At 35.6% G+C, this 22,429-nt stretch overlaps 2 protein-coding genes across 2 annotated transcripts in view; both read left to right on the top strand.

The window, feature by feature from the left end:
- Positions 1-5,578, top strand: part of LOC145949228 (kinesin-like protein KIN-12D) — a 32,683-nt gene extending 27,105 nt beyond the window's left edge. Inside the window, exons 2-10 of the mRNA XM_083061355.1 lie at positions 1,424-1,542; positions 2,196-2,463; positions 3,259-3,332; positions 3,412-3,481; positions 3,573-3,635; positions 3,787-3,866; positions 3,978-4,026; positions 4,286-5,288; positions 5,408-5,578. Coding sequence (XP_082917481.1) covers positions 1,424-1,542; positions 2,196-2,463; positions 3,259-3,332; positions 3,412-3,481; positions 3,573-3,635; positions 3,787-3,866; positions 3,978-4,026; positions 4,286-4,636 — 1,074 coding nt within the window. The 3' untranslated portion in view covers positions 4,637-5,288; positions 5,408-5,578. The remainder of the gene's footprint in view (positions 1-1,423; positions 1,543-2,195; positions 2,464-3,258; positions 3,333-3,411; positions 3,482-3,572; positions 3,636-3,786; positions 3,867-3,977; positions 4,027-4,285; positions 5,289-5,407) is intronic.
- The window catches only part of LOC109791556 ((-)-germacrene D synthase-like), a 30,697-nt gene continuing 13,354 nt past the window's right edge, over positions 5,087-22,429 (top strand). The window contains exon 1 of the mRNA XM_083061352.1: positions 5,087-5,288. Within this exon, the coding sequence (XP_082917478.1) occupies positions 5,087-5,288 (202 nt within the window). The remainder of the gene's footprint in view (positions 5,289-22,429) is intronic.

The raw sequence follows: 22,429 nt of genomic DNA, 5'->3' as shown, positions 1-22,429 counted from the left end.
TGTTCATTTATTTGATATTTATCAAACTTTTGAAGGAGATTAGTTCTCATATGTGACAAATAATACTCCTTAATAACAAATTTTTTTTTTAAAAAGCTTAATTTTTTATAAAATAAAATTTATAGCATATATGTTTACCTTTTGTATTTTCTATTTATATATATTGATTAAAAAATCAAAATAGTAAAATTTGTAAGATTATATACGTTGATTAAAAAAATTAAAATAAAAAATATTAGAAGATTTATATTCTATTTAGAATTTTTATTATAAAATATGTTTTGAAATAAGTTATCATCCAACAAATTATATTAGATATAAAAATATGTTTATATCATAAATAAATTAAACTTGATTTTTATACAATTTAACATATTTATTTTTATGTTTTTATTAGTATTAAATTATTATAAAGTATATTTTTAGGATTGTAGTTCTAACCAAACATTTAAAAAATGTCTATCATAGATAAATAAGTCATATTTAAGAAATGTATTTAAAAAAAGTTAGGTTCAAACCTACTAAATTATAATATAACATAGTTTGATCTAATTTATTTTCATCCTTAATCATAATCGTATATATAAAAGTTTATAAAAAATAATTATAATATATATTTATACTTTTAAAATTTATATGTAAATTTTTTAATAAATATATAATTAAATATTATCTCCACTATCTAAAATTTTTAAATCTTTAAATAATATTTGAAAATAAAAAAGGTGAAAACTGAAAAAGTAAATAGAAGATAAAACTTTCACTATACTTTAGATAATTAGTCCTAGTTTTCATTTATTGCATTTTATTTTATTCCTTAGTACATTAATATCTAAACGCCCTTTAACGCCCCTTCATTAAGTGGGAAAAAAAATAGGGATATTATTGGAGGTGGGCTGGATTAGCCTCATAGTCATAGGTTAAATTGATTTCTCTATTGATTTTCCTTTCTTAATTTGATTATAAATGAGAATGAGGGAGAGTACCAATTTATTTTCTATTCTTTATTTTAAAATAATACTTTATTGGATAAAAAAATGTATTTATTCAATATCTTCGAGAAATTAAAAACATTTAATTTGTGGAGGCAATTGTGTCCCACTAATTGTATAACGTACACTATAAAAAATTATGTAATCAGTGAGGTTTTTTTTCTGGCGGTTTCAAAAAATCGCAAAAAATATTATATTTCTAGGTTACTTTAACCGCCATAAAAGAATAATATTTTCAGCGATTTTACCACCACAATCTTTAAATACTGTTCAATCTTTCTATATCACACGTGGCAACCATTTTTTTATATTATTTTTAAAAATATAAAAATCAAAAATAAAAAACTTAGATAGTTTAATATGAAGATTTTCCATTTCCCATTTTTAATCAAAAACACTATTCTATTACTCTTTTTCTCTCCACTTTTTAGGGTTCATTCATTCATTCTCTTTTTTTTGGAAGTCAAAGAATTTGCTCCTATTGCGAGACGAAGAAACGCCAAGCTCTGATTCTCTTTTGTCTTTCCCGACAAATTTCAAAGTCCAAGAGGTAATGTAATTCTTCTCTCTACTCAACGTTCAATTATAGTTTCCTCATAATTATGGAAAATTGTAGAGAAATGTGACTTCTACGGCTACAATTGTGGTGGCGAAGGCATAACTTCAAAAAAAGTTGGAAGCCTAAAAATTTCTTGAATGTTCGAGAAGGTAGATTTGGAAGGGAAAACCAACCACGATTTGGAAGGGAACGGAGGCGGTGCAGTACAATTCGGCGATGGCGGTGATGGAGATTACCGCGGTGGCGGAGAAAGACGCCGAGTTGAGGAAATCGACGTTCAAGCCAAACTCACCCGCTTGCAAGGCCGTTGTGGATCAAGTGGTGAAGATAATCGAGAAAGCGGATTCGAAGCTTCTGGTTCCCTGCATAAAGACGATTGGGAATTTGGCCAGAACGTTCAAGGCGACGAAGAGTCGGATGATTGTTTCCTTTATAATACTTTGTGCTCCATTTAACCGTGTGCTGGTTTTGTTTCATTTCTTATGAGATTTCATTATAGTATATTCTGTGGCTTGAGTTTCTTATTACCTATGTACCAAAGTCCAGTGTAAAGGACTCCTACTACTATTTTTAAATTTTAGAGAACAAATACTTATTATCTGTGTGGCAGCACATAATTTGGATTTGACCATAAATGTGCACAGGTATGGACCATTCTGGATTTGCACTACCTTAATATTTGTAGCAGCATCCATTGGCACATTTGTGACTTATTTATCGTACAAACTGAAGCATAAGGAATGGAACTATGACATAAATCTGGTGACATGGTCCACTGGCTTGTTTTATAGTTATGTCAGCATTGTTCCTCTTGGTTTGTATTTAATCCTTAAGTACATCTCTGTACCATCTGGCCTTGTCCAACTACTCTGCCTCTATGGATATTCCCTATTTGTCTTTATTCTGACTCTGGTGAGTTACTGCTCTTCAAATTTTCTTTCAAGAAATTATTAGGTTATCTTGAACTATATGATCTTTAAATATTCTCTATATAATATGTAATCAAGTGTAATTATTATTTTCTTGTAAATTGTATGATGAAGTTAATAATTTTACAGGCTTAACATCAATATGCATAATAAATAAATTACATCACAAGTGTCTCAATACTAACCAATAGCTATAACAAGGTTGACCAGTGCAGTTTTCCATATATGAAGGTATTGCTTAAAAAACATATAAAACACTAGATACACATCACCCCATTATCAAAGACTTAAGTGTAAGTTGGCATTATTAGTATGGATTTTGTTGATTAACAAGCAGTTCCTATATTTTTTATTTTTATCAAGTTTTCTGATATTTTGCACACAAAACATGTACACTTTCGTCGTAGTGTGATGGTAAGAAAGGGAAGAATTGAGAGCCACATTTGAAAGAAGATGTCAAATTGCAATTTTTGTTCTGGGTGGGTTGTGAGCATCTTTAAATCAATATAGATCAATGTAAAACACGATAAAATGATATTTTACTCCCTGTAGAAATGTGAAACACTTTTAGAGAGGTTGTGGGTATCTTCAATCAGTATTATATTTTTTTTTTGTGCAAGTATTCAATTATAAAAGAGTTGTTGTTGAGTCTACTTAATTGGCAATTCTTGTTGATAAACCGGTGTTCCCTTCCAAGTCACATAATAAGGGAAGTGGAAAAGAGACAAAATATTCTGAATCACATAAATCACTTTATAATGAGATTCAGATACTTCAGGGCAGACTTGATCGAAATCCTGAAGTTACTTGGTTTGCTGTGGAGAATATCAGGCTTCTAGACCAACTTAGAAGGTGATGTATCTTCTCTAACCAAGACAATGACTATGAAATGTTCTCGGTTTTTAGCAGATCCTTACCATTATTAGCACAGATATCAAGAGTTCTATGAAGAAGGTGAGAGAGAGATTCTTTTGACTGAAGTGTCTTCTTTGAGGGAACAGGTACTTGTGTTTCTGGATTTTAATACAAATAATTTTCCTTCTAGAATCCTTGCATTTAAGATTCTATGATTGAAAAACCTTTGTTCTGCAGTTGCTTCAGTACCATGGAAGAAACTCCATACAGGGTAATTCAAATCATGATATTGAACCTCAGGTCAGTCTTTAATTACCTGAAGCAGAAAACTTAGTGCTGCAAGAAAGAAAATAACTCTGTTGATCTCGAGGTTTTATTCCTTCCTTCATAATAATTTAACCTTTTTGGTTGTTAAATTAGAAATGTGACCACTACTGTTCATGGATTGTAGCTAAGAAACACCCTTGATGAGTTACAAGAATGCATGCGTAATTTAAATTATTGCCTAGAGGAGAATGCAAAACACAGTAGGTATGATTTTGGTACTCTTGTTGAAGTTATTTTGGTTGAATGGAAGCAGATTGGAAACCCAAAATTTGGCTGTAAAAATCCTAATGTTTTTTTCATTGCATATTTATACAGGGAAATAGACTCTCTTCACTCAACACTAAGCAGCACAAATGCTACAAAGGTAGTTTTGTTATTCTGATTTCAGATCTTTTCATTTTTTTCTTTACTACATTGTACAAATCTATAGGAGGAGGATGTGAATGGTATTTGTGTGGAAAGCTTATGATGAACTCAATCATGTGCATTCTTTTAGACCTTTCATATTCCATACACATTATGGCTTTCTGCTACAGTTTTTTATTTTATTTTTATCACTTCATATGTAGGATAGTTCTGTGACATGTGAAATAATGTTTTTTTTTTATCATTATTATTTTTAGGTTTCTACAGAAGGATCATTTTGTGAAGCTCAGGCAGTTCCGCAGATCGGGCTGAAGCATGAAACTCAAGTGTTAAAACACACAGAAGATATTTTAAATTTGCAGCTGGAATTAGATATAATAAAGGTCATTCTGAAGGAAGAGAGGACTTTCCGTGGCCTATTGGAGGACCAAACAACATGCTTAAATCAAGAATTTCTGATGGCAAAAGACAAGCTTAAGCAAACAAGCAAGCAATTAGAAGATACAAATGATGATCTGAAAGAGGCAAAGTCTGTTATTGAAGCTTTAGAATCACAACATATATTATCTATTTTGGGGGTGATTTGTTTTGCAGGCTCAAGTTCATAGACATGCTCATAACTTTAGGGAAGTGTAGCAGTGTACTCTTCTATCTATCAAAATAGGAGGGTGCAGTGAAGATTGTTCCTATTGTCCTCAATCCTCTAAGTATGACACAGGAATCAAAGGCCAACGCCTTATGAACAAGGAAGCTGTGCTCAGGGCTGCAAATAAGGTACACTTTTATCAGATAATCAATTTATGTGTAGTGTTCTTCTCTAGCTTGTGGCCTCGTGATGTCATTACTGATCTCTGGAAAACTCTTTGGATCTGCCTCCCATGGAATGGTGTCATTTGAGTTATGCATTCGTTCCCAACATTTCTTTACTTAAGCATCATATATCTTCTTATTTAAATTAAGAAATGTATCGTAGTTTAGATGTCGGGAATTTTGTTTTAGGTAAAAACAATAGGTTGTTGAACTCAAGAAGGTAGGTTTCTCAGCCTTATTGTAGGGATATGGGGATGGAGGTTTGTTGCACCCTTGGCATGCTTGAGAAACAACAGGCTGTTGAACTCAAGAAGGTAGGTTTCACTGCCTATAATCACAATCTTGACACTTCTAGGGAATATTATCCAAACATCATCACAACAAGGAGTTATGATGAGCGCCTGAAAACCCTTGAGTTTGTTCGTGATGCAGGCATCAATGTTTGTTCTGGTAATTATATTAACTTAAAATACTATGAAACTTATTAGTAATGTAGCGGTAAGTGTTTTATATGTTTTTGCACTAAATTAAATTATATTAATACTTAATTGAAGTTTAATATTTTATAGGATGAAGGGAGTGGACATGACATGGCAACACCACAAGGAGGATCTTCATTAGATAGTAATGTTCATGGAGTTTGACATATTATTGTTTTTTTTTTGTTAGACATGATGAACTCATGAATTTGAACCTGTTTTTATATTTGAAGCAAGATTAATTTTGGGACAATTTACATATTTTGCTTTTGAGCATTAATCATGAATTTGATTTTGAGTTACTTAATATGTTGGATATGTTTTAGAATTGATGGATGTTAATGTCTTAATAATAAAAATGTCATGCTAGACCTATGGTTAGATGTTGTCTTGATTTTTTTATAATGTTAAAAATTGTTAATTTAATGTATCATTACGTAATTATATTTGAACAAGAAACATACAAAACACATAAATATTATTATAATTATAGGTAGAATTTACTAAAATAAATGATCCTAGAATTTGACAAGTAAAATTTTTATTTACAAGTTACTTGAATTAAATAACAATATAATATAGTCATTATTAATCATTAATGATTAACATGGTTAGTGATAATTTTTAATAATAATTTGATAAATGCTTAAAATATATAGAATATTATTTGTCAATTTATAACAAAAATGTGCTTTTAAAATAATTATAAATATATTTTAAAAATAAAAAATTACCGCAATGACAATTTAAAATTGTCAGAAAATATGAGACAATAAAAATATATTTTTTGGCAACTAAAACCGCCAGAAAATGAAAATAAATAAAATAATAATAATTTTGTGGCAGTTTTAAAATCGTCAGAAACCTAGTATTGGGTAGAATTAAAAAGAATTTTGTGGCAGTTTTAAACCGCCATAAAATGACAAACAAGTCAAACAAAACTGAAATCTTGTGGCGGTTTCAAACTGCCACAAAATGTCAAACAAGTCAAACAAAAATGCATTTTGTGGTGGTTTCAAACCGCCACAAAGAGATTGAATTTTCTGGCACTCAAAACCAGCGTTTACAAAATATCCACCGCAAACAGTTTTTGGCGACTGTAGATCCGGCGATTATTTATAACGCCGGTAATGCGATTTGTGGCAATTTTTAACCGCCAGAAAATGCCAAAATAACCGCCACAAATCACACATTTTTTTGTAGTGGTAGCGAGTATTTTAGAAGGTCATGGGTGATTTAGTAGCCCAAAACGGGTCGTTTCCAAACTGGAACAGACTGTTTCAAACTACTAAATAGGCCTATGAATTTTGGACTGGAACGGACCGTTCCAAAATGGTCATTGTGAGTTAAATTCAACTCCAGAACGGGCCGTTCCAATTTTAGAATGGGTCGTTCTAGACATGCCAGAACGAGCCGTTCTGCATGTGAATTTTACACATGATGAAGGAGCCCAGAACGGGTCGTTCCGGATTTGAAACGGGCCGTTCTGACCACTTCAGACTTTTATAAATAGAGGTTGTGCAGTTGAGGAGGAGGAGAGGTTTTTAGAGAGAAGTTTTAGAGAGAAGGAGTCTGGACTAGGAAGCTTGCTTTGGGTGGATTGAAGTCCCAGGTTGAGCTTCGAAAAGGAAATTCCACTTCTTCTCAGTTCTTGGCTATTCTGAGCCAATCTTCAGATAAGGAAAACTAGATTGTATGTTGTTTGGTTGTATGTGAGTTTAGGAACTCATACGGAGTTGTATAATTACATTGAGATGTATGATGAGTAGAAAGTGAAATGAAGAGATGCATGTTGAGTATAGTGTTGTAAACTAAATGAGTAGTTGTGCCAAATAGAAAATGCGTTGAATACATGGTATGTTGCTAAAGTTGCTATATTTATGTGTGGATTATTTATATGTTGTAAAATATGATGAAATGATAATGTTGTGAGTTGTGAGAAGCATGATGTTAAATGTGTAGGCGTGTTGAGATTTACACAAAATTTATTAGTAGACCATGTTGTTAAGTTGTTAGAGAAGAGTTGTATGTTGCTATAAAGTTGTATGTTGTGCCATGTGTTGAAAAGATATTATTTTATAATGATTGAGTTGTAAATTATGAGTTTGAGCTAATAAGTTGTTGAGTTGATTGTGTTGTTTAAAGTTGATTGAGATGATGAGTTGAAAGTTGTGTGTTGTTTAAGTTGAAAGTTAATTGAGATGATGAGTTGAAAGCTGCGTGTTGTTTAAGTTGAAAGTTGATTGAGATGATGAGTTGAAAGTAGTGTGTTGTTTAAGTTGTTAAGCTAAGCTGTGCTGTTGAGTTGTAAGCTGATTCAGTTGTGATGATAAGTTGTTGATCACTAGGACTAGATGAGATGCTTTCGAAGTTGCTCATCCCATTGTGCGGATTGAGATAGTTGTGGTGCTCTGAGAGCCCAATTTGTTGAAAACCCTCCTTGGGAAGTTGTCCCTTGGAGTGGACGTTGTGTTGTTCTCCTCTAGGACTTATTTGGTCCCGTGTGTGGGCAAGGTCGAGGCACACGTGTACAAAGCGACCACGGTATAGGGGCAAGGTCGAGCTATACCGATTACAAAGCGACCACGGTATAGGGGCAAGGTCGAGCTATACTGATTACAAGCGACCAATTTGAGATAGTACGAAGTCGGGAACTTAGTTCCTAACCGAGTACTATACTTCCTTGTTTAAGTGGCAAAGTCTGAGAAATCGTTATCGTGTTGTGGATTTCTATCCAAATTTGATGTTTACCTAGCAAGCCCAGAAAGGTTCTGTGTTGTCAGTTCGGTAGGACCTAGCTACTTAGACTACTTACCACATTGTAGGAGATATCCGAGTTGAAATGCGTGACGACGCATAAGTTGTTGATGAGTTGATTTGTTGTTGATAAAAGTTGTATCTATGTTCTTGTGTTGTTAAGTTGTGATTGTGTTGTATGTTGATCCTGTTGAGGATGATGATAGTGTTGTTATGTTGTAAGTTGCTTAATTGTATAAAAGTTGATGATGAAGCTAGTGTCGCTAGATTACCTGTGTTGTAAGTTGTTTTAAACATGTGTTGTTGAGAGGTGTGTAACATATGTGTTGGTTGTTGTTATGATGAATATGACAACCATTCCAATGGTTTGTACAGTAGTTGCGTTGAAGTGTTGATACAGTGTTGATATGTGGAATCAAGTTAAAATGATGTTAAGATGTATAATATATGTGTTGTTTATCTTTTTTTCGGATGTGAAGATGATTCTATAGTTGTGTTTCATATTTGATATTTATGAGTTGTTTATTGTCTCTAGCTTACCCTTGTGTGACACCCTCACTACCCCAACACATATATTGTAATAATGAAAACTTACAAATAAATTTTTCAATTTTGGTAAAAGGGTTCACATGAGAATCTTCAAAATTATTCTTCAATAATCACAATAACTAAAATGAAATGCAGGAGTTTACAAATTGTTTTTAAAAATAATAATTACAATTTCAAATCCATATAAAAATCTATGTCCTAAAAATCCTCTGTCCCAATGTTACAATATCAGAGTATACCCACAATTCAACTGTTGGCATTCTATATGCCACTCGTAGTCGGATCTTCCTCACCTAAAACATCCACAATTTATACGGTGAGAAAAAAAAATATCTATATGCAAAGCACATACAAACACACCACAAATGTAGTCTCATCATAACTCATTACTTAATAAAACATTTACAAGCATTTCTATATATATATATATATATATATATATATATATCATAATTTATCAATCATTTATCATCTTCACATCTCAATTCACAATTACATCAATCCATCACAATCCACACAAATCTTACAATTAACACTATGCCAAGGTCAAGCCACATCTGACACAAGTGATACAGGTTAATTGCCTCACTCATCCCACACGATGCCAGGGGCACGCTCGTCCCCGAAACATCACCTACCAAGGGTTCGTCTCATCCCTGGTCATTAGTGTGAGGAACCACAAGCACATTACAATCCACACAATCTCTTGCAATTAACCTTATGCCAAGGCTGCCATATTTGACATAAGTGATGCGTGTTAATTGTCTCACTCATCCCACACCATGCCAGGGGCACGCTCGTCCTTGAAGCATCACTACTTAAGGATCGTCTCATCCTTGGTCATTAGTGTGAGGAACCACAATCACAATCATATTTACATCCATATAACATCTCATCTCATAACTCAATTTCATATCACATACACAACAGATAAGTCTAACAAAATAAGGGTTTACACACCCCTCAAGCAATTCACATCTAGATCATCAATTCTTGTCAATTAATACAATGATAACATTCATAAATTAATATAATAATCAATGGAATTATCAATTTAATATAATTTTAACACAAACAGTAAAACCCCCAATTGTTCCAAAACCTAGCTCACAGACACTTTCCTACAATTTCGTTCTCTCTCCCAGATCATCATTCTTATAAATTAAATATATATTTCTAATCCTCAACACATACAGAATCTAATGGGATCATCAATTCCTCAAACAGAAATAATCCAATTTTTCCAAAACCTAACCTACAAACACTTTTATATAATTTCGTTCTCTCTCCTAGAGCATCATTTTTACAAATTAATCATATATTCATAGTCCTAAATAAATACAGAATCACATAAGACCAATAATTCTCCAAACAGAAATAATTAATAAATTATTCATAATCCTACGAGCTTCCTCTTCTACCTAATTCTCTCATGTAACTTTGCATACAAATAATCCATTTTTCCCCCGTACCTAGATAAATAGCAGTTGAACTAAAACAGGAATCTCTTGGTCTCCTCCTCTAAATGCCCCTTGGACTTCAGAGAGAAGAAGAGGGAAAGAAGAGAGAACAGAAGATAATAGGAAGAGAGAATGAGAGATGTGTGAAAATGAGAGGTGAGGGGTGCTATTTATAGGATTTCAGGCTCACCTACCGGAACGGCCCGTTCCAAAAGTGGAACGACCGTTCTGGACCCTTCGAAACTATGCAAAATTCTCAACTGGAAAGGCCCATTCTCAAAACCAGCAGAACAACCCGTTCTCCCACCAGAACGACCCGTTCTCTGAACCAGAACGGCCCGTTCTGCTTCTCCAATTTTGGGCATTTTTCTTATTCCGGAACGACTCGTTTCACTTTTGAAATGGCCTGTTCCGGGCAATCAATTGGGCCTCTGGCCCAATGATTTTGGGCTGTTACAATACTCTCCTCCTTTATGAAATTTCGTCCCCGAAATTTTTGCAATGGTAGACTCTTCGCTTCTTACTTTATAATTCTTATGCAACCTCACTACCTTATTGATGTACAACTCTATCAATTTCACCAAAAGATATCTAAAGGCAAAACAAGTAAACTTGGCGAGCCTATCCACTAAAACACAAATAGAATCAACCTCTTGAGCGTCTCAGACAAACCTACAATTAAGGCCTATCCACTCATCATCTTACTTCCAAAATGGGACGTCTAAGTGCTACAAAAATTCCTAAGGACTTCTAGCATACTAAACACAAGTATACAATTTCTCTACTCCTCTCTTCACCTTAGGCCACCATGCTTCCGCTGCACCACTCTAATACATCCTCCTAAGGTCCCGATACATCTCATTAGCTCCTAAATATATGTTAAGAGTACTGTTATGTCCTTCCTCTAAAATCATCTTTCTTAATTCAAGGTTACTACGCACCCAAGTTTGTTCTTGCACCTCAAAACAACGTCGATTTCTACTCAGAAATGATTATCTATACTTCTACCAATCTTCTCCACTTGGTTCCCTAAGAAAGGATCTGACTCCTAGGCTTCTCTAATCTCATCCATTAATTCACTAGTCACTTTCAACATAATCAATTCAATGCTCCTAAGGATAATTCACACACTAAGCATAAGTCTTTAAATTTTTCAATCAAGTCTAACCCTTAAATCATCAAAAATGATATATCAGAGGTCATCATAATCAAGGAATTTGCCACAATATTGGTTTTACTTCTATGATCATTTCTAAAGATCAAGCACCTAAGTGTAAGTACACTCGGTATTCATATCAGATCTCTAATTTCACCACTCCATCTACACCCAAGTCAAACTCTCATCCATCACCTTATCCTATAGCCTTATATCTTGTCACCAAAATGAATCAACTAATTATGCTTCTCCAATTTCCTTCAACAATCCATTCGTTAGTCAAGTCATACTTAGTCTCACACTACTAAAGGTAACCTTATAAGCCCAACTTAAGTATCTATTTTGAGCCAAAAGGATTCATCTCTCTGATCATAAGGGAAGATAAATATAAAGGTTTCCTACACAAAACATCGGTCACCACAATGGCTTTACTCAATTAACAACTAAGTTTGAAATATTAGTCCTCCAGAAATTAAACTATCTCTTTTGTCACATAATTAACTCCTTCAGTCAATAGATAATTAAGGCTCTAACGATCAATAAATACCTCAAGCTTAAAATCATATAGGCAGTGTCTCTAAGTGTCTCTAAATATTACAACTGCTAACTTAAAATCATAGGTAAGGTAATTCCTCTCATGAATTTTCAATTACCTAGACACATAAGCTACTACCCTTCCTTCTTGCATCCATACTCCAACCAACCCATCTTAGAAGCATCACTATATACAACATAATACTTACTAAAATACAGTAGTATTAACACTAGTCAATATTTCCTTAAGAGTTTGAAAACTATTCTCACATTTGTTATCCCATACAAAGGCAACTCTTTCCTAGTCAATCTAGTCAAAGGTAATAGTAAGCGACCCAGAGAAGTAAGCGAAAAAATGCTTTGGGGAGTTAAAAATAAGCATAGGTCCAGGAATGCCCGATATAGATTAACCTTTCGAACTACTGCTAAATCCATGGGTAGGCAAGAAACAACCTGGTGAACTGAAACATCTTAATAACCAGAGGAAAAGAAAGCAACAGCGATTCCCGAAGTAGCGACGAGAGAAACGAGAGCAGCCTAAATCGTGAACCGCTATCTTAAAAATTTACTTAATAAATTTCCTATAAACTATCTCAATAAAACTCCTAACCTCACTAATTGACTTTTGGTATCTCCCACTTAAGCACAACTTCTACCATAGGTAGATCTACGTTTTATCCGCGCAAGAAATTACAAGGCCTAGAACACTCACCTCATACAATCAAAAATCATACTTAGATAATTTAGCCTAAATCTATCTTGGATATATCTTCAGAATTAACTCTAATATGATGATATCACATCTTAAGGTCAATCTCACTAAACACACAACCATTCACTAATTAATCCATAAGGTCATCTATCCTCATATCCACATACATGCATATCAAATCATATTAGAATACCTATTTAAACCTTCATATATATCCTTCCTAATCATATATATGAATCTATCACTATTTTACACCATATAACATGTGCATGAACTTAACTTTACCACATAGCATCATACAACCTTGAACAACCTTACAATCCACATGACAACACCTCAGAACATCATAACAAAATCATTTTTATCTTTGCATTGCCTAGTAACTCAAAAACATCATGATAGCATACATATCTCATCAATAACTGTCAAGGAAAATGATACCTAGAGAGTTACACTTGTCCAACGATCTCAATCCTATCTCAAAAGAAAGATAAAAGAATAAGCTATAACTCTTATGAAGACATGAGATTCTGAATAGATCCTCTTCTTAGCTAACAATTCAAAAATCACAACAGATATATTTAATGCTTACAACTAGCCTTTGATTACCAAAATAACTATAACTGGAGTTCTAAACCTTCATTTTACCTGATTCCAGTGCCATTGAAAAGATCAATCCCAAGACTACAACTTTCATGAAGACCACAAAATCTAAATCTATCAATACGGTACTCCTACTGGCATAACAAAACTACAACGAAAACATCTCCTACACTAGACAACAATAGTGCACTAACATCCCACAAAATACCTCAACCCTCCCAAACTTACTTCTTTCTACCTTAAACTCATATCCAAGCTTCCAACTACAATCCCTAAACGAAAATAACTCACCTATTCCACAAAAGACTTAGAGATGAAATAAAATCCTCATGCAACCTAACCCTTAACAAGATTAATATGCAAGCACCAAAACTTAAGAAAATCACCAACACTTTGACCTTTTATCAAGAACACTCAAAGCTCTAATGCTCAACACATAACTGTAGACACCCAATTTCATCCGGGGGCATGCAAATAACGGGACAGGACTTTAGAGAGCCCAAAAGCCCAAACAGGCTGATTTTAGAAGACTGGAACGAGGCTGTTTCAAAACTGGAATGGGCTGTTCCCAATTCGGAACGGGCCGTTCCAAGTTTCTAAAAAGGCCAAAAAGCACTAAATTGGAATGGGCCGTTCCAAGATTGGAACGGGCCGTTCCAATATTGGAACAGGCCGTTCCAAGCTTATAAAAAGTGGGTTAAAAGCTTTACTAGAACGAGCCGTTCCAAGTTAAGATAAAAGCATAAAAATCTTAGGTTGGAACGGGCCGTTCCAAATCCAGAACGGGCCGTTCTAGCACTCCAGAACGGGTCGTTCTGATTTCAGAACAGGCCGTTCCAGGGTAAGAATTTTGCATATAACGTTCGGATCTAGAAAGGGCCGTTCTGGACCCTTTCTGAAGGCTATAAATAGGCAGTTGGGGCTCATTTTTTTGGGATCCCGAAAATTTCGTCCAGCACTCTCTAGAGCTCGAAACTTCTCTCTTTTTTTCTCTCTCTCTCCTATTGTATTTCTTGAGTATTGTGAGACATTTGTGTAGTGTGAAGGTTGCCGTAAAGCACCTACAATTTCCATATTGGAAGATCTAACAAAGCTTGCTACGAGGTATTTTAATCAATCTTCTTCTCTCTCTTTTATTTCTTATATTTGATAAATATTGTTTATAATAAGAGCAATCATGTAGATACACTAGAGTCAATTATTTAATTTAAATTTTAAATCATGTAAATAATCGTTAATAAAAGGGGATCTAATATTTAAAGAAATTATTTCTTATCGCATTAACTTCATCATAAGGTACCAATTTAGGGCGTTGTAGGGGTGCTTAATACCTTCCCTACACGTAACCGACCCCCGAACCCAATTCTGGTTATCAAGGCCATTATTGGATCTTTTAAAAATCTTTTCTTTTTCCAATGTTTTGAGTAAAACATTGGTGGCGACTCCATAAAACCTATTTTCAAAACCATTGATTAAGGATTAGTCTGGTGTCCGGGCATTCTTTAATTAATGAGACTTTTAAAAGGATGTCTAAATCATTAGTCGCGAGACCGGAAATTTTCGGGTTGCGACAGATGGCGACTCCGCTGGGGACGTTTTAAGAGGGCCAGGACCATTTAATTAATGAAGTTAATAAAATAAAAATAATAATTTAAATATTTTTCTCCTTTACTTTGTTTGCTTTATTTGTTTAGATTTAATATCTATTTGCTTATTTAAATTCTGCACTTTTTGAGATAAAAATTGTACACAAACCTTTGTACACAACAGTTCCCCCTACACCCGGGGGCATGAGGGTAATAAACATAGGGAGTGGTTGACGTACGACCGGCCCAAGTTTGGCCTTGGAGCCTGCGAGCCTTGTCGAAAATCACACTCAAGGTGATAACCAGTTACTCTAGCCTGAAATACTGCGACAGACCTTAGAGTTTGCCAGGTGACGGTGACAGAGATACTGGGTCCCTATAATGGGGGCACCTTGGGGGCCTTAAGACCAGTGAGATTAGAACTTTCCTATACAATGCACTTTTCTTGCAGGGACCACAGACCAAGGATTTAAACGTGACTGTTCGCGGGTGTACATTTGTTTGAGCATATGTGTATTGCATTTGTTTGTGTTTATTAATTTCAAATGGATAAGAATTATAAACAAATAAATATTAATAAAAATTATGATAAAATTTTAACTCCCTTCTATATACCCAAACTTCAAAGCATCATATAGGATAGTTTATTTAAAAAAGAAGAAGAGATAAATATATAGCAAAAATCATGCATCATTTCCTTTAGCAAAAAACATGATAAAATCTAGGCAGAAAATAAATATCATGCATCTCTTAGGATAGTACATTAGCATACATTCATTAGAAATGGAAGGCACATATAATAGTATGTCTTTGCATCCTATTTTACGTTTCATATAGATAACACGCCTTCCTTGTAAATAATAAATAAGAATAAAAAGGGAAATATAACTTGTGCGTGTTAAGCCGGATAATGGAAATTACTGTAATCAAATGCGAACCTGACACATCAAATCGGGAAACATTTATCAGTAATTGGGGGCATCACACGCCCAAATCGACGATTCAAATAGCAAGAGTTTCCCATGACGAAATGACAATTGCAGGGATAGGAGGAATGATCAAGAATAAACGAATCCTTGCTTCTAGGAAATTACAAGACAAAATCCTATTGAAGAGTAAAGACATTGTGCGACAAAAACCCGTTAGGATGAAAACCCATAAAGGGCGTCCTAGGAAAAAATTAGGGTAAAGAAAAAAGAATCAAAATCCCAATAGGATAAGTCCTATGCAAAAGTTAGGGATATATAAAAATGTCTATCTGAGTTGAAATCGAAAGGTGGTTCGAGTATTCCCTTCGAAAGCAAGAATTCATAAAGATTTCACTCCTAGTTCAAAACACCGACAACAAGCAAGTGGAATGGTTTTTTTTGAAATTATCAAATCATCCATGACTTTCTAGGGGGAATCCTTCGTCTATCTCTCTGTGTATGAATCACGAACTCGGGGCATGCCCGGGCCTTCGAGCTTTGTTAAAGGGGCACGTGTAAATTGAAAGTATTGTTTTAAATGCCATAACACTCTTTCGTTTCTCTTCTCCCTCTAAGTATCCACTTTAGGCCTCATCCATCAACCCTTAATAAACAAAATGTATTTGCAATAAAGATGTTACTCAATAATAGCATGGAAAGGATAACAAAGGAACAATCAGGAATTCAAACATGACTAGGATTCGATAAAAAAAAGACATCTCATACCTCATGAGTGCTGCAAAAAAAAAAATGAAGGCCCGGCAGGAAACCCACTAAGGGGGCTGCGCAAAAGTTAGGGCAAGATCTGCTAGGCAATCCACAAGTAAAAATGAGTAACCTAGGCAAAAGAAAAGATCAAAAGAAAAATGTCCGCTAGGGAACACATCTCAAGTGACCTAGGCAAAAATTAGGACGTTAAAGCAGCAACCTGAGTTGAAAACCGAAAGGCGACTCAGAGGAATCATCCAATTAGAGTACGACCCCGAGTCATCACCTCACTTTCCAAAAAGGCTAAACACAATGATAGCTTCTTTGTAGCAAATATGCTTTGTTTAATAGCCATAAACACTAAAGCCCACCTTGGCCAGCCATTCTTCTAAAAACCCCTTTTGAAAAAAAAAATCCCTTATAACAATCTTTTGAAAAAATGCAAACATCCCTTTTCTTCTTTTCTCTTGACCCTTATGGCATTAAAATGGTACCGAAAGGATACACGGAAAATGCACAGTGAATACTCACAGAGGGAAGACTAAGATGTCCCTTAACGGAGTTTAGAGATATTTGACTACACATTGATAATTTAGGAGCCATTGAAACCTTGAGTTCAAGAGAACATATCCCGGCAACAATCACGAACGACACGAATAAAAAGGAATCGTCAACATTAACCTTAATACGTACAGGTTAATTTCCTGACATAAAAAAAATGAATTGCATCTTTAGGAACAAACACATGAGCATAAACTGCATCACATGCATATGAGGTAGGGGCATATGGAAGGGCGTTACAAAAAAAAATAAAAAATAATAAAAATCATTCCTATCTTGCATTTTTATGTGCATCCATGCATCCATTCATTATACTTGCCATGGTCAAAGGAAGTCATCAGGTCAAAGCGTTCGTAAAAGCTCAATGACCAAACAAGTAAGCCTATAAGCATGAAGAGGCCATCGCGCCCTACTCTTCACCAAATGCAGGATAATCCAAGAGAATGCCCAGATCAGGCATGGTTTCCTCACCAAAGCCAGGAGTGGCTTCCAAGATAATACTCCTCAATAAAGATCCAGCAAATAACATCATGGGAATAGATCCCTCCACCAATGAAGACAATAAAAAAGCAAAAACAATATCAGAAAAAGGCAAGCTTCACAAATGTTGAAAAAGCCGAAGCATTTAGAAAAAATAGCAAAAAAGGCAAGCTTCAAACATGAAAGAGCCGAAGCTAAACAAAAAAATGAAATTAAGAAAAAAGATACCACAAGCAGACGCCTGGAGAGGCATTACAATACTCACCTTGACAAGAACAACACCAAACTCTTACCAACCATCCCACAATAAAGGCGCCTGGAGAGGCATCACAATACTCACATGGCAGGGGCAACACTAGAATCTCTGCCACCCATCAACTCCTTTACCCACTAGCACAAGGGCACCACCTACAAGTAATCCTCGTCTTCATCAGACGTCCTCCAAAAAAGGGGGGGGGGGGCAATCACATTATCATCATCAGCAGGCAGCCTGGAGAGGCCAGGCATAGTAATACTCATCATTTACTCATTTGCCCATCATCACAAAGGCACCACCTACCAGCAATCCTCGTCTTCATCAGACGTCCTCTCAAAGAAAAAGGGAATCACATCATCATCATCAGCAGGCAGCCTGGAGAGGCCAAGCATAATAATACTCATCATTTACTCCTTTGCCCACCATCACAAGGGCACCACCTACCAGCAATCCTCGTCTTCATCAGACGTCCTCCCAAAGAAAAGGGGAATCACATCATCATCATCAGCAAGCAGCCTGGAGAGGCCAGCCATAATAATACTCATCATTTACTCCTTTGCCCACCATCACAAGGGCAACACCTACTAGCAATCCTCGTCTTCATCAGACGTCCTCCCATAGAAAAAGGGCAATCGCATCATCAACATCAGCAGGCAGCCTGGAGAGGCTAGGCATAATAATACTCAGCATTCAGCAGGCGGCCTGGAGAGGCAGGCATAATAATACTCGGCATCAGTTGGCGGCCTGAAGAGGCCAGGCATAATAATACTCAACATTAGCAGGCGACCTAGAGAGGCAGGCATAATAATACTCACAACATCAGCAGGCGGCCTAGAGAGGCCGACACAACTTCACTCACAACGTCAGCAGGCGGCCTGAAGAGACCGGCACAATAATACTCACAATATCAGCAGGCGGCTTGAAGAGGCTGACACAATAATACTCACAATATCAACAGGCACAACAATACTCAACATCAGCAGGTTGAAGAACCGGATCTCCACCTCACTATCACAAGAGAAACAATCGAGCTTCTACTCGAAGACTGAAGATCAGGTGTACAGTTTGTCAACTTTGTTACCCAATACAGTACGCAAAAACTGCTCTAAAGGGTGAGGATACAAGCAAATACATTTATCCAAGGGAAGCAACGTAGAAGCATCAACACAAAGACGAGAAGAAGACCCGGACGAAATGTCTACGTCTTTACTTGCCTTTGGAAAAGCAACACAGCTATTCCAAAGGACAAGTAAAGAGGGGCAGCTGTAGACACCCAATTTCGTCCGGGGGCATGCAAACAACAGGACAGGACTTTAGAGAGCCCAAAAGCCCAAACAGGCTGATTTTAGAAGACTGGAACGGGGCTGTTTCAAAACCGGAACGGGCCGTTCCCAATTCGGAACGGGCCGTTCCAAGTTTCTAAAAAGGCCAAAAAGCACTAAATTGGAACGGGCCGTTCCAAGCTTATAAAAAGTGGGTTAAAAGCTTGAGTGAACAATTTGCTGAGAGTGGCATTGTTGTTAACATTTCTGAAAATTTCACATAGAAATGTTGGTTTCTCCTTTTGGTTTGCTATTTTAAAAAAATACTACTAGAAAACGTGGTTATCTGAAAGTAATTTTTGTTGTCATGAAATGATTTTCAAAATTTATGATTATCAGAAATCATGATTTTTATGTACGAAATTTTTTTTTCGTGTACTAATCTTAGAAATTTCTTCTTGCGAGTTCAAAATCAAAACTTCTATACCTCTGTTTTAATTTTCAAAACGGAAAAAGATATAACAGCTCTTGGCTCCGTTCGTGTTTAATTTATTTCAAACAAAAGTGGAAAAAGTTACGTTGAATTTGAATTTTTGAATCCAGTTCGCGTTTTTATTGGATGAAATTTCGTGGTTGGTCCCCACTCTACTTTTCTCCGTCATTGTCATTCTAGTCTATACATATATCTCTGTCCATTTGCCCTTGTAATTCTTCCTGAATCTAAAGCGGGATAGATACATATACTCGGGTACCAAGCATGTATCCAAATCGATTCAGTGTTTGGGGTTTTTGAAGCGACAAAGAAAATGAATATTACGATCCGTAAGGCTTTGAAATCATTCTAAGCTAGAGATGAAATGACACATTCCTTTTTTCCCCAGAGGAAATGATAAACGAAGCGATAAATTTAAAAAAAAAAAGAAGCAATAGCTAGACAATTGCTAGGAAAATATTGCAAGGGAATAGCGAGATAATTGTTAGGGAAGTATTGCGAGGGAATAACGAGATAATTACTAGGGAAATATTGCAAGGGAATAGCGAGACAATTGCTAGGGAAATATTGCGAGGGAATAGCGAGACAATTGCTAGGGAAATATTGCGAGGGAATAACGAGATAATTACTAGGAAAATATTGCTATGAAATAGAGAAGAGTCAGCGAGGGATATTCAGCGAGGGAATTGCAAGGCCTTAGCTAAGAAATGTAGCAAGGGAATAGAGAGGGGTTTGTGAGGGAACATTAGCGAGGAATTAGCTACAAATTAAAGGGATATTTTGCGACCCCTTAACGAGGGAATAGCGGGGAAGCTTGACCGCAAATTAGCGAGCAAATAGTAAGCATCCTTAATATAATTAGCGAGGACCTTAGCGAGGGATTGGCGAAGGATTTTGCTATAGATCAGCGAGGGATTAAATCCCTCGCTAATTAGCTACCTGTATTTAGCGAGGGAATGGTCTCTCGCAATTTCATCACTATTCCATCGCAAATCTGATTAGCGAGAGATCAGAGACGAAATAGCGAGGGAATAGTCCCTCGCTAATATGTAATTTTCTTGTAGTACGGGCCGTTCCAAGTTAAGATAAAAGCCTAAAAATCTTAGGTTGGAACGGGCCATTCCAAATCTAGAACGGGCCGTTCTAGCACTCCAGAACGGGTCGTTCTGATTTTAGAACGGACCGTTCCAGGGTAAGAATTTTGCATATAACGTTCGGATCCAGAACGGGCCGTTCTGATTTTGGAACGGGCCGTTCTGGACCCTTTCTGAAGGCTATAAATAGGCAGCTGGGGCTCATTTTTTTGGGATCCCGAAAATTTCGTCCAGCACTCTCTAGAGCTCGAAACTTCTCTCTTTTTTTTTTCTCTCTCTCCTATTGTATTTCTTAAGTATTGTGAGACATTTGTGTAGTGTGAAAGGTTGCCATAAAGCACCTACAATTTCCATATTAGAAGATCTAACAAAGCTTGCTACGAGGTATTTTAATCAATCTTCTTCTCTCTCTTTTATTTCTTATATTTGATAAATATTGTTTATAATAAGAGCAATCATGTAGATACACTAGAGTCAATTGTTTAATTTAAAATTTAAATCATGTAAATAATCGTCAATAAAAGGGGATCTAATATTTAAAATAAATTATTTCTTATCGCATTAACTTCATCATAGGGTACCGATTTAGGGCGTTGTAGGGGTGCTTAATACCTTCCCTACACGTAACTGACCCCCGAACCCAATTCTGGTTATCAAGGCCATTATTGGATCTTTTAAAAATCTTTTCTTTTTCTAATGTTTTGAGTAAAACATTGGTGGCGACTCCATAAACCCTATTTTCAAAACCATTGATTAAGGATTAGTCTGGTGTCGGGGCATTCCTTAATTAATGAGACTTTTAAAAGGATGTCTAAATCATTAGTCGCGAGACCGGAAATTTTCGGGTTGCGACAATAACCTCTTGAATTCAATCACTACAACTATAGCTTTCAGAAATTCCACCAATCGTAAACTCTTAATACATTCGATAAGTCAATTTCTCACCCACATCCAAGGTTTCACTAGTTCTAGTTGGTTAGCAAGATAACTTGTCTTCTACCACTACTTGCACCTATGCTCGCAACACAAGCGATGCCACCCAACCACTACTTGTTACATAAGAAACAAGTACCAAAACAATTAAGCAATCATGAGAATAACAAAGAGCAATCAAAAATAGCATCATCAAGTTATATCATGTCTATGAGACAAATCCTGATAACACAATGCACACAAATAAATAAACAACAACATAATCAATCATCACATTATTAATCTACCAAACAAGTATAGTAGACTCATAACTCACGGCTGATTGGATCGACATACTCTGATACCACTAAATGTGACACCCTCACTACCCCAACACATATATTGTAATAATGAAAACTTACAAATAAATTTTTCAATTTTGGTAAAAGGGTTCACATGAGAATCTTCAAAATTATTCTTCAATAATCACAATAATAAAAATGAAACGTAGGAGTTTACAAATTGCTTTTAAAAATAATAATTACAATTTCAAATCCATATAAAAATCTATGTCCTAAAAATCCTCTGCTCCAATGTCACAATATCATAGTATACCCACAATTCAACTGTTGGCATTCTATATGCCACTCGTAGTCGGATCTTCCTCACCTAAAACATCCACAATTTATACGGTGAGAAAAGAAAATATCTATATGCAAAACACATATAAACACACCACAAATGTAGTCTCATCATAACTCATTACTTAATAAAATATTTACAAGCATTTATATATATAATTTATCAATCATTTATCATCTTCACATCTCAATTCACAATTACATCAATCTATCACAATCCACACAAATCTTACAATTAACACTATGCCAAGGCCACGCCACATATGACACAAGTGATACGGGTTAATTTCCTCACTCATCCCACACCATGCCAGGGGCACGCTCGTCCCCGAAACATCACCTACCCAGGGTTCGTCTCATCCCTGGTCATTAGTGTGAGG

This window comes from Cajanus cajan, chromosome 8 (assembly GCF_000230855.2).
Source record: "Cajanus cajan strain Asha chromosome 8, NIPB_CcT2T_4, whole genome shotgun sequence".
Lineage (NCBI taxonomy): Eukaryota > Viridiplantae > Streptophyta > Magnoliopsida > Fabales > Fabaceae > Cajanus > Cajanus cajan.
The sequence above is the reverse complement of the archived record's forward strand: the minus strand, read 5'-3'. Positions and strand labels throughout refer to the sequence as shown.